Here is a 13814-nt window from a genome sequence, read left to right as displayed (position 1 = left end):
GGTGTAATGCTCCCTGCAGTACTGCTGAGCCTGAGTCCAGGTCAGCGGCTGGTTGACGTAGAAGTACCAGCGTGGTGGGAACTGGGAGCAGGAACTGAGGCAAAGTCCTGAATATTTACAAAATAGGATTTACATGAAGGCTGTCGTTCTATAAGGATGTATTCATGCTGAACATAGTGGGACAAACACTGCAAAAACACAAAATCTAACCAAATATTTTTGGTTTCTAATGCAAATAACTTGGTACACTTTAAATAAGACAGTCTAGTAACTTTTCAGCAAGATATCAGAGCTTGTTCAAGTAGATAATTCCTTAAATTTTTCACTTTTTGTGATTTTTTATTAAATAAGTTCAATATTACGGGAGAAACGGACAACAATAGCAGGAGAATGTTCCCACAGCACACAGTAGCAACAACACTAACAAAAGTTGAATATTTGAGGTATTGATCGATTGTCTCCATTGTTGTTTCTCTTTATCTTTTTTCACTACTTTTCTCTAACCGGCCTTTTAAACCGTAACTGAAGAATTACATGGTGCATGTTTTCAACTGTTTAGATCAGGATGTCAAACTCATTTTCGTTTTGGGCCAAATCAAGATCATGAATCCTCTTAAAGGGCTGGTATGTATTGATAAAACCTGTTTACAAACTGTTAAAATATAAATGAATTCTTAAAATTAAATAATATTACTAAACATCTTTTCAGTCCCTCCAGGACTTTGTGATTCTTTTTGTGATTTTTGCAATAAAAATCAAAGTGTTTGTGGCGCTAATTTGCAAATATTTGCGATATTTACACTTATTTATGACGGTAAATGTGACTTTTTATTACTCGCTGTATAGATCATGGACTATAATCTGACATCAGTTAAGGCTGATGCAGCTGTTTAGCACAATTAACACTACGCTCCAAAAAGGACCCAATATTGGGTCATGCAGCACTTCTGCTAACAAGGTCAATCTAAGCACATGCTATACAATAAGCAACTCCCAGCTCAAACACTAAGCATTAAAAAAAGTAGTACAGAAAAAAAGAAAGAAAGAAAGAAAATTAGGCGTTAATTAGATGTTAACGACCCACACCTGGTAAACACGTAGCAACCCCAGCGCAACATGGTCCTGCCCACACAAACTACTTAACAGATTAAAACCCAGACTCTGTTTCCAACAATACCAGAATCACCATGCTATGTGCAAAACTCACTGAACCAGTAGCCAAAGAGAGAGGAAAAAACCCAGCTAATTTCACGAAGCTAAAAACATAAATTTAGTCCTACCTTTTTTGTGTCACGTTCATACGGAGCCCTCCAGGGCACATGGGGAATTTTTTTTCTTTTGCGTTCCCTCGCAAAACGTTTTGCGTTCCCTCGCAATAATCTACTGATCAGTTCATGCGGCATAATTGAATACTGTAAGCCTTTTATACGGTGGCCGCCGTACTTTCTGCTTTAATACAAGCTTATAAGGTTTTTCCATGGACTATTGAGTTAATATCGCGGGTCATAAGTCATCTGATTGTGTCTCTATTGTGTTCGTGTCTGAATGGTTTAAAGGGCTGCTTTCAGTGCCGTTCCACCTGAGCCTGAACAGACATAAACATGCAGTAAATAAATCGATTTTCAATCAGTTTTTTGCACCAAAGCGTTAATAATAACAAACACGTATTATTATAAAACACAGCAAACTAATGGTGGTAGATGGCCGCACTGGGTTAACTCGGGGAATCGCATCTGTCCGTGTATCAATCAACAACCAAACTTTAAACCTTGGAAGCAAATCTCTGTTTAGTGTTTGAAGCCTTTCAGGTTGGGGTTCTTACCAAAGAGCAGGAGAACTGCAGTCATTTGTTGGTTCATTGTTGTTTTTTCTGCAGAAAGTGGAAACAAGAATTTCAAAGCTTCCGTAACTCAGAGAAGAAAAAAGTAGCAAAACATTAAAAGATCAAAAACATGAAGGTTTTATAAAATTCACAACTCGATGGAAAAATGTCCATAAAATCAAGCTAAGCCTAAATTATTTCTCCAAAATTAGTGTCTGGTTTATGTATCAAAACTTATTGTAACCATCTAAAATACGGCTTAGCTGATAGTCTGCAACATATCATGAATTATACTTACTAGTCGGAGTGCAGCTGCTTGGTGTTGTAGACCTGAGGTCTCGGGTTTTGTGGATAAAAAGGAAGATGAGGCTGAAGTAATCTACACTAGGCAATGAAATTTACATATGCAAAGTTTTACTTAGTAAGTTATAGACAACAAGTGTTCCCCTTTCCCGCTTCAACTTGGACAGGTCATTGCACAAACCTTCAATAATTACAGATAGAAAATCTGAACCTCCAGAGACACATAAAGTCAGTTAGAAAGTCAGACTTCTATCACCTGAAGAACATTTCCAGGATTAAATGTTGCAGTAAGATCTAGAGAAACTAATCCATGTATTTAACTTTAGTTACATTTATTAGTGTCTTCACAAGTTTGCACTACAAACTTCCAGAAAACTGCAGAAGAGTTGAAGCACTGAATTATTTAGAGTTAACTTTGACTTGTAGTAAGTGAAACGTTTGTCGCCATCTTTGATATGAATTGATGATGTCGATGATGGCATCTGACCAGATGTAATGTTTATTGTTTGTTCAATAATCGGTGACTATGTGATGTTTTTATCCTGTAAAGCTTTGAACTAAACCAGAACCAAACGAGTAGAAGCAGTATTCAGCTTCTATGCACCACAAATTTGGAACAAACTTCCAGAAAACTGTAAAACAGCTGAATCACTGAGTGCCTTTAAATCTCGACTTAAAACCCACCTGTTCAGAGTTAACAAATACATATAAATATACACAGGACTAATAGAATGGAAGATCAGTGCACAGGAAAACCATATCTATTTGTGTTTTTATAATCATTTGTTTATGCAAAATTACCTTACAGGAAAATTTTGCTATAGTTTGTCACTGGAAAACAACCCATTTCTAGTCGACACCAGTGATATTAGTGCTGTAGATGCTGAAACATTTGGTTTATGTCTGGATTTTATTGACCAAAGTTCAGTCAGACTTTTACTTCTCAGTTCTGGAAAACATGTTCCAGAAAAAAACTACAGTAGTTTTGTATCAAATGCAAAAACAGCGGAAACAGCAGCGACTCTGACCTTCAGGGAGGAATGTACAAATGATGCTTACGATATTTTCATATGCAAAGTTTGACTTTGGTGAAAATCTTTCCCTTATTTTTACAACTTTGACATATCTTAGAATGAAAGAAATCTCTCCTGAAAGTGTGGATTAATTATGCTGAATACATAAAAATTCAGCATAATTAAAGGTTACCTACTGTTCTTCCTTGAACAGATTAGGTCTGATTACATGTTTATGAACTATAAACATGTAATGAACATCCCATTGTTCATTACATGTTTGTGCACAAAATCATTCTTATATAATGAGATATTAGTCTGGTCAGCTGACCAGCTGCTCTAGAACTCAGTTTAGGTTGCTAGGTAACGGGGTGGGCTTTGCTGTGGTTGCTAGGTAACGGCACAAAACCACCTTATGGAAAGGTGTTTTTGTTTAAATATATGAACAAACAGTTGTTTTTGTTCATATAATTTGATAACATGATAAAATTGTTTTGTTTTGGACTCAGACATTCAACCATGAATTTGCAGAAAACAACATTAAACAGCTGTATTGTAGTGAAATTCAAATTCAAAAATACTTTATTTTTCCCAAAGGGAAACTAAATGTTGCTGTAACTCATATTAATATCACGATGTTTGAAAACACATGAATCTTTAAAACTATCAGCATCGGAATCGGTGATACCGCCCCAGTATTTACTTTGTATCGGATCAACATCGAAATATGCAGCATCACTGACATCATCTTGTTTGTTGAATTAAGTTTGATTCATAATGATCCAGTGAATCTTTTTAAAAACTCAAAACATCAAACCTGGGCTGAAATATTCAGACTGAATACATTTTATGATTTATTACATCTGGTGAAAAATATTGCTCTACATATTTAATCTTTTTCTGTCTGTATTTGAGCACAAAACAAATGCGAAACCAATGTTTTTGTTCATATATTCGTTAACACGATAAAATTGTTTTGTTTTGGACTCAGATATTCAACTATGACTTTGCAGAAAACAACATTAACCTTTGATTTTGATCATCCGACAGAACAGGTAGGTTAAGTTGTTCAAGGAATTGTTTAATTTGCTGCCCATCTTTTAAGCTTGGTTGTGTGTATAATTGTATATAGTAAGTTTGGAAAACTTGTTGGATTTCATTTTGTTTATACACACACCTCTCAGAATTTGGGTCCCTTATTCTGTATATCGTGTTATCTGCTTGTTGTTTTTGTAATTTTCTCCCCAAGAGTTTAGCAAATTTGGCACCTGATTCATAATATCTTTGTTCAGTATAGATAATCTTTTTCCATATTTCTTGTAGATACATTGCATTAAGTTTATTTCTTAATATTTTAAGCTTTATACTATGTTCTGGTTTTAATTCTCTTATGTTTTGTCTCAACCTCTTTTATTTCATTGTTTAATTCTGATAGTTTTAATTGGTTTGCTCTCTTTTTTGGACACAAAAAGATATAATTTTACCCCTCATAACTGCTGTTAGTGCATCCCAAACTATTTCTGGACTAACCTCTCCGTTATTGTTTTCTTTTAAAAACGTGTTTATGTCAGATTTGATTAGTTCTGTAAATTGGAGGTCATTCAGTACACTCGTATTTAATCTCCATTGTGTATTTTTAGGGTCCTCATCTAATTTTAAAGTTAATAATAAGGGGGCATGATCAGAGAGGTTAATGTTGCCTATCTCACAGTTACAGATCTTATGGCAATCTCTTTTAAAAGTAAAGAAAATCTTTTCTAGAGTATACCGTATGTGCATGAGAGAAATGAATTTGTTGGGGAATTTGTTGTGAAGAGTCCAACCATGGATTAAGTCATATATTCCAATCTCCTCCACAAATAAGTATACCCGTTGATTGTCCCATTAATCAAATAGTTTTTTATAAAATGAAAAGTCACTGCCAGGTGGAACGTATACATTACATAGTGATATACTGGTTCCATCTATTCTCCCTGTTATTAATGAATATTGTCGTTGGTTTCAGAAATAAGTTGAAATGGAACTCTCTGTGATATTAATATGGCTACACCCCGTCTAAGACCAGATTTATGCGATGAGTAATATATTTTGGTGAAGCCCATTCTTTTTAATTTTTCATGTTCCCCAGATGCAAGATGTGTCTCTTGCAACATAGCTATCTGCACATTTTCTTTCTTCATTTTAGATAGTATCTTATTCCTCTTCATGGGGTTAAGAACCCCATTTACATTAACTGATGCTAATTTTAAGGTTTACCTGTCCGTCCATTGGTGGTTAANGGAGNCAGCGCTCTGTGAACTCTTTCAATTTTGAGCTCAGCATCTTGTGGGAGATCCAAACAGTCTCGAAGCAGATTTTTTACGAAGCCCTCGATGTTGTTACCTTCAGCCTTTTCGGGAATACCTCAAGTCCTTATGTTATCTCGGCGTGCGCGGCCCTCCTGATCAATGAGCTCAGCTTCCATGTCGTCCTGGCGCTGAAGAAGTCGTTTAATTAGGGATGACGTCGCCTGCATGGCTAATCTTACCTCTTTGCATGTTTCCTCAGGTTCTCTAATCCACCGGCAACCACGTTCAGCAGCATACACAAACATTAATGATCCTCTACTGTCATCTGAATCTCATTTAGTTTAGGCTGCATTCACACCAGCCAGGTTTTGGCCACTTTAGTTAGTTAGTCTGGTTTGTTTTAGAGAGATGTGAATGTGAATAAAACTCTGATTTGGAACAAAAAAAGAACTCTGGTCCGTCTAAAAATCTAGTCCTCGGTTCGGTTTAAGTGAACTCAGTCACGATATGAATGCATATGATGGGCTGGTGGTCACTCCAAATGCAGAAAGCTAATTAAAACGCAAAGTGTTCTGGGTAAATACAACCAAAACAAATGTGCTGACCTCGCGCTAGCGGTTGAAATTAAACGGTTGGTCTTTTTTCCCCCCAAAGACAAAAGAGAAATCCAACAACTGCTAAGAGCTAAAGCAGCTCCATTTTCATTTACATTCAAGTACACCTCTGCAGCAAACAAAAAGGGGCGGAGACATTTTGTGGAGAAGGAAGTTGTGTTCAGTGTCTTCTTCAGAGGTTTTCTTGTCGTTTCCTTCAGTGGTTCTTAGTTCAACGCCCCCCACAGGCGAGGGGGGGAACAGGTTTTTCGTTTGACACTGGAAAAGCGAACCGCAGCAGCTGAAAATCTAACAAATGTTAAAAAATCTTTAGTCTCCAGTTTGACCTTTGTTCAAATTGTAGATTAACTCTAGGTCGCCACATGGTGTCTGTGAAGAGCTTCCTGGATTTGGATGTAGAGATTTGTTCTGTACCCAAGCAGACTGTGTCCTTGGGTAAAACTCTCCACCCTCTTTACCTGCTGGTGGTGGTCAGAGGGTCCGGTGATGCCTTGATGCCCCACGGCAGCTTTGGTTCCTGGTAATTTACCACCATCAGCGTGTGAATGTGTGTAAATGGATGAGTGTAAAGCGCTTTGGACTTGATAAACAACTTTACAAATGGAGGCTCTTGGTATTTGCAGGTTAATTTTTATTATCTCAAAGAGACAAAGCTTTCAATTAAATAATTTTTTTCATCTTGAATCCATATGAAAAGAAATTTAAAAAATAGAACTGAATATGGAAAACAAAAATTCCCAAAGTCTGGATAGTTCAGCTGCAAATGTAAATCTGAATTTCATTTATTCATTTCTTGAATCTTAAAACAAAAATTATTAATTTGTCAAAAACAAAGTTTTGTAAATGTGATACACTATAAACTGGGATAATTTAATCATCACTTGTTGATAGTTCAGAAAATCTGGTGAGGGCTGCCCCCCCTCTAAAAATGTGGAGTAACAAGTTAATTTAGATCTGATTTCGTAATTTCATACATAGACATGCTCAAACATTCAAAAATAAGAGAAAAGAGTGATTTGTTAGGATCGCAATTAGCTACATTTTAGCAATCAATTAAACTGTATGGTCAGTTATATAGTTATTCAAAGCCCATTAGAGCTTAAAGTATATTTGTTCATTATAACATGTCCATGTAAAATTATTTAACATAATTAATCCTCTCATAATTATTATGACTCAAAGAAATTAGTGCCCTTGAAATTTTGAGAAATGTTTTTTTTTATGTACATCTGTGAGCTCTAAATTAATTGGCGAATTGTTTAATTTGGCAATTTGATACTGTCACAGTTGTTGGGAGTTGATACTATTTACTGAAGTGACCGCTATGTGGTCGTTTGATAACAACAGAAGGACACAAGGATATGATTGTACTAAGAAATGTTAATGATTTCATAATTTCAAGAATTTGTAAAAGAGAGACAGAGTTTGGGGAAGAGTCGTTCTTTTTTTTTTTCCACTGTTGATCGTTACAGGCTCTCCACCAAGATCAAAGGGGAAGCAGAAGAAGAAAAAAACGAGAAAAAAAACAAAACATAATTTGTTACAATTGTCCACTATGAGCTGAGACGTGTAACATAAACCTGAACTTCATTTATTAATTTCTCCAAGTTTTACTTTTAGTTAAATATAAGTATATATATATATTTTTTAATCCATCTCATCTGCCTTTTATAATTCACAAAGGCAGTACTACTGAGGTCAAGTTTAGACGTCATCTTATTTGGATTGAAAGGAAGGCGCCTTCATCAAAATTCACGGTGCTTCTTTTGATTTTCATATGCAAAGTTTGTCTTTGAGGTACATCTTTGTAAGTAATTTCTTTGTCTTAGCAAGATGGTATATTTGATCAGGGTGGATTTCTCTAATTTAAAGCAATTTAATGTAAATAAATAAAAAGTTACCCTGCAAGTATACTGTGTGCTGTACAGAAGTATTTTTCTCCTTGCAGATTTCCCCTGTTTTTAGTAATTTGTCATGCTTGTAGTAAATGTTTTAGATCATCAAACAAATGTTCAAATCAGAAAACACTAAATGCAATTTCTAAATTATAATTTTATATGAAAACAGGGATAAAGTTGTCCATAACTAAAGCTTTCACATGCAGTAGCTTAAAATACTCCTTGAAGTACTTTAACGTTTTTTTTGTTTTTTTTATTTACGTTTTTGTCAAATTACAAACAGAAACTTCAATGTATTTTATTATGATTTCATGTAATAGACCAACACAAAGTAGCATATAGTTGTGAAGTGTAAGAAAAATTATGTAAGTTTTTTTTTTCCTTTTAATTAATCCCAAAAAATGTCTGGTGTCTTTTGTATTTAGTCTGCCTCAATCTGTAACTTCAAAATAAAATCATTCTGCCAATTTTTTTTGCTTTTTTTTTTTATTTAAAAGTTTTATTAAAAGCTCTTTTAGAACTAAAACAGAATGCAGAACATATTGATATTATATGGTGGTCTTACATTTTCTTACGCTACATTATCAATCAAATCAAATACAAACCAGTAAGTAAACCTGGATTTGTTTGCACAACCAGATTAAGAATAGATAGAAAGAAAAAATACATGCATTGTTTCATTTACATTTTGCACATTCTGTTATGACTTGCAATTACACAAAAATACTAAGCTACTAAACTTAATTTCCTTGCTGAGGAAATCTCAGCTAATCTAGAAACTCGTCACAGTTGATACAGTTTAAAGTTTAAACAAAAGCAAAACAGCCTGACATTACAGTTCAACTCCATTAAAAACAAGACTATTAATCAAATGAGGGATGCTTAAACGGTTCCAGTGACTATGTGGTTATATCTTCTACAAGTGGATAGAGGAAATTCAGCTACACATTTTTAGTTTATCTGTTCATGCTTCATTTTACATTGGCAGCTTTATGATATGCTAAAGCGCTAATTTATTATTTTCAGGTATCTTGTTTTAAAGGTGACCTGTTATGCTGCCTTGAACAGGTATAAAAAACAGGCTTGTTACATTTTCTTTGCACAAAATCATTATTAAGTAATATTTCTGGATGGTAAGTCAACAATAAAACACTGGTCTTTTCCGTTGAACAACGTACTCAGCGGTAAAACCAGCTGCCCAAACATGGCGGAACTCAGCTTGGGTTGCTAGGCGACGGGCTGGGGTTGCTAGGAAACGGCACAGTGCCTGACTGTGACTCATTTTTCAGACACCAAAACAACCATAACTTGCTGCCTAAAAACGGCTTGGTGCTTTTTTTTTCTTTTTTTTCTCCCAAAATTCAATTCAATTAAAAAATATTTTATTGAGCCTCAAAACAGTCTTTTGAAGTACTTCAACTGTTCTTAGAAGCAGTTGAAAGCCAAATGTAAGTATAAAGATGTACAAAAAGTGAATTTTGTGTAATAGGTCCCCTTTAAAACCTAAGATACCATTACTTTCTATTACAATCATTTGCAATCTGATTTGACCAAAAGGTGAAATCACAAGGCCTATAAATCAGCAGTTAATTTGCTGCATTCAGTTTTCTTTGTTTTTCTTGGAGATAATCTTCCATTGCACTTTGAAATCTGTCCATCCCCGGTTTGTCAGCAAGGTGCCAAGCTGAGGAAGGGTACATTTTGTCACGTTCCTTTATTTATATTGAGACAAGTAAAAGGAAATGTGGTCTCTTTACCTGCTGGAGGACATGGGCGTTGACGGCTGGATCGGTCAGATCGACGTCGCTCGTCATCATTTTCACAGTGGTGCTCGTTTTTACCACTGAGCAGAAAAAAATAAGCCGTGTCACAACCACAAGACAAAACTATGATGGCGTATTACAGCCTTTCTAGAAAAAAGGAGTAAATTTGAGAAAAGTGAGTTAATTTGTAAATCTAAAAAGTAAAAACTTTACTTGGAAAAAAAACTAGAAAATTTCTGAGATTCATATCAAAATTTGACTTTTTTCCCAGAAATATTTTGACTTTTCAAACTCTGAAATTTCCATGTTTTTTCAAGAAAATGTCTGAGATGATCAAAATTTAAGTTTTTCCAGCAAATTTTTAACTTTCTAAACTCAGAAATGTCCAAGTTTTATTAAAATTTCTGAGATTAATTTCAAAATCTCAGTATTTTTCAAGCACTCACTCAAAATTTTCCAAACTTTTTTCTATGACATTTCTAAGTTTAATCTCTAAATTTCTGAGTTTTGTTCTAGTAATTTTTAACTTTTCCATCTCATAAATTTAGAAGATTTTCCTTGGACTTTTCTGAGATTAGTCTAAATTTTTGTTTTGTTTTTTTCCAGCAAATGTTTTGACTTTTCAAACTCTGAAATTTCCAAGATTTTACATATTTTGTTCTATAAATTTTCTGAGACTGAAACTTTCAGAATTTTTTTCAAGGAAATTTTTGACTTTTCAAGCTCAGAAATGTTTATATTTTTCTTTAGAAATTTTCAGAGATTGATCTCAAAATTCGTCCCTACTACAGCGTTGTTAAAAAATCAAGTTTTTTGACATAGCATCTTATTTAACAATCACCTTGTTCGCAAATGAAGACTTTGGTGGCATGACACCTTTCGTCACCCCACTGATGTAGTGTATTCTCGCAGACACAGTGCTGGATGCCCTCTACGTTGTTTGGTTCGGAATTGCCCCATGGTTGGAATCGGCTGGGACTCTTGTCAGACCAGCTCCATGGCACTCGGTACAGACCGATCCAAACATCGACTCCAACTGGAATTAAGTGTCTGACTTCAGAGTTTTCTGCCTCGTTTTCAATCATTGCCAAGTCGGTGTGATGCATTCTGCAGTATGTTTGAGCAGAACTCCATGTTTTCAAAGTTGCAATGAACACAAATTGTTTCAGATTGTGCTCTGTCACTGCATAAAAACAAAAGCATGTTTTATTTTAAAAGAAGCAAACTACGACAGAATGTTAGTGTCACNCAAATACATATAAATATACACAGGACTAATAGAATGGAAGATCAGTGCACAGGAAAACCATATCTATTTGTGTTTTTATAATCATTTGTTTATGCAAAATTACCTTACAGGAAAATTTTGCTATAGTTTGTCACTGGAAAACAACCCATTTCTAGTCGACACCAGTGATATTAGTGCTGTAGATGCTGAAACATTTGGTTTATGTCTGGATTTTATTGACCAAAGTTCAGTCAGACTTTTACTTCTCAGTTCTGGAAAACATGTTCCAGAAAAAAACTACAGGAGTTTTGGATCAAATGCAAAAACAGCGGAAAGAGCAGTGATTCGGGGAGATTAAACCTCGGAGGAATGTACAAATGAGGCTTACGATATTTTCATATGCAAAGTTTGACTTTGGTGAAAATCTTTCCTTTGTTTTTTCAATGTTGACATATCTTACAATGACAGAAATCTCTCCTGAAAGTGTGGATTAATTATGTCAAACATATAAAAATAATAAAGGTTACCTACTGTTCTTCCTTGAACAGATTAGGATAGGTCTGTGGGCATTAAATGTCACTTTCCTTACATGTTTGTGCACAAAAGCATTCTTATGAGATTTTAGTCTGGTTAGCTGGCCAATCTCTCTAGAACTCAGATAGGTTGCTAGGTAACGGCGGTGGGCTTTGCTGTGGTTGCTAGGTAACGGCACAAAACCATCTTGAGGTCAGAAGTTCAAATTCAAAAACACTTTATTCATCCCAAAAGGAAATTAAATGTTGCTGTAATTCAGATTAATATTATGAAGTTTGAAAACACATGAATCTTAAAAACTATCGGTATCAATGTCGGAATCGGTGATACCGCCCCAGTATTTACTTTGTATCGGATCAACACCGAAATAGACAGCATCACTGACATCATCTTGTTTGTTGAAATAAGTTTGACAGCAAAATCAATGTGGAAGTAGAAAGGATTTTTAAATTACCACAGAGAAAATGTTTTGAGTGAATGAAAGTTTGAGTTTTAAGTTGCTGCTTCCTAATTAAATTATGTCATATATTAGCTTACAGATATCATTTGGCTTTTAAGTTATTTTCAAAACTCACTGTAAAATGGAATAAGTAAAAAAAAACTAATTTATAATTTCAACAAGAAGCTAACATAAGTTTAGATTAAGTTACCAGATTTATATTATATATATTTGTCTTTAAATTCTAATGTAAGCTAATAATTATGACAAAAAACCCTCAGAATTCAGAAGTATTTTATTCATCCCAAAATAAAATTCAATAATTGTAATATCAGAATATGTTCAAAGAGTCATTATGGATGGTGATACTGTGGATGGGAAGGATCTCCAGCAGCAGTCAATCTTGCAACAAATCCAAACAGAGCTCTGACTGAAGACTGCTGCTCTATGGTGGTGTTGTGGCTCCCACGACTTTCTAAAGGTTCAATAGTGAAGCGGCACAGACAATATTCCACATTAACATGTCCTGGATGACACCACTGCTTGGCAAGCACTGCTAATCTGCCTCATTTGCCTTTGCTGCGCCTACATGCAAAAAAATCCAGCAGGGGGGATTTACTATGTACATTTGAAACTAGATGTTTAAACATACTGGAAAAAGTACATGTTTTTAATAAACTTTTCCTGTTTAAGCTCAGTTAGGGTTACCAAAGTGATTTCTTTTGTTGATGAAATGATGAAATGATGAAATGATCTTTTTAAAAACCTATCTCTAACTCAAAATGTCAAACCTGGGCTGAAATATTCAGACTGAATACATTTTATGATTTATTACATCTGGTGAAAAATATTGCTCTACATATTTAATGTTTTTCTGTCTGTATTTGAGCGCAAAACCAATGTTTTTGTTCATATATTTGATAACATGATACAATTGTTTTGTTTTGGACTCAGAAAACAAAACAACCATGAATTGCAGAAAACAACATTAAGCAGCTGTGTTGTAGTGAAGTTCTTTGGCAGAATTTTCCATTGCATCTTGAAATCTATCCATCCCTGAGTTGTCAGCAGCGCACCAAGCTTGGGAAGAATAAAACAACAGTTGTTACTCATTTAAAGTAAAAGAGATAAAAGCAAGGTCAGAATCTGTTGTCGGTACCTGCTGCAGAAGCTGAGCGTTGACGGCTGGGTCAGTCAGATCAGAATCCGTGGCAGCAGTCATTCTGACAGTGGCAGCCATCTTAAACACTAAACAGAAAAGTAATTTATATCATAAGATGAGATATTTCGATTACATGCTCCTGAATTTCTAATTTAGTAGTTACCTTGTTGGCAGATAAAAGGTCTTTTGTTCCTACATTCAACGTTGGCCCACTGGTGAGCAGGATCCTGAACAAAACGGAGCTGATTACTGGGGTAGTTGTTTATGGTGGTGGAACTCGTTGAGGAAGGAAGCTGGGCTTTTGTCGGACCAATGCCACGGCACCCGGTACAGACCAATCCAAACTTTGTCATTTTGAATCACTGCTGTGATTGCTGAGCTTCCTGCCTCGATCTCGATCATTGCCAAGTCGGTGTGGTGCATTCTGCGGTACGTTTGAGCTGCACTCCATGTGCTCACAGTTGTACACATATATCGTTTCACAATTTGTTCTGTAACTGCATAAAAACAAAGGTTGAGCTTGTTATAGGTGTACATTAAAGGCAACCTATTATGCTTCCTTGAACAGCTTGGGATAAGTCTATGGGCCATTCAAAACATGTTTCCAAATTAGATGTTTTAGGGCTCTGTCACTTTAAATCCAAATAAACAGCTGCTGTCCATGCAATTATACAACTGCACGTCTTCGAAAAGCAGAAGTGGAGCCTGCTTCATCACCAGAAAGAATGCAGCAAGAGGTTTTTGAATAGT

The 13814-nt window shown here is 35.2% G+C and overlaps 1 protein-coding gene and 1 long non-coding RNA gene across 2 annotated transcripts; both read right to left on the bottom strand.

Annotated features, from left to right (window-relative positions):
• Positions 1-6: 6 nt before the first annotated feature.
• On the bottom strand, positions 7-2202 carry LOC106942601 (uncharacterized). Its single transcript, XR_001423665.1, has 3 exons — positions 2121-2202; positions 1823-1870; positions 7-107 (listed from the first exon to the last, which is right to left on the bottom strand). It is a non-coding gene; the product is annotated as an uncharacterized LOC106942601 (long non-coding RNA).
• Positions 2203-8212: 6010 nt separating this feature from the next.
• On the bottom strand, positions 8213-10896 carry LOC106942600 (C-type lectin lectoxin-Thr1-like). The gene is made up of 3 exons (XM_015025921.1): positions 10543-10896; positions 9696-9781; positions 8213-9622 (listed from the first exon to the last, which is right to left on the bottom strand). The coding sequence occupies exons 1-3, from the start codon at positions 10805-10807 to the stop codon at positions 9539-9541; spliced, it is 435 nt and encodes a 144-aa protein (XP_014881407.1). The 5' UTR covers positions 10808-10896; the 3' UTR covers positions 8213-9538.
• Between the last annotated feature and the right edge of the window lie 2918 nt (positions 10897-13814).

Source organism: Poecilia latipinna, unplaced genomic scaffold, assembly GCF_001443285.1.
Source record: "Poecilia latipinna isolate Pla-1442-1.1 unplaced genomic scaffold, P_latipinna-1.0 Scaffold4408, whole genome shotgun sequence".
Taxonomy (NCBI): domain Eukaryota; kingdom Metazoa; phylum Chordata; class Actinopteri; order Cyprinodontiformes; family Poeciliidae; genus Poecilia; species Poecilia latipinna.
This window is presented reverse-complemented; position numbering and strand designations above follow the sequence as displayed.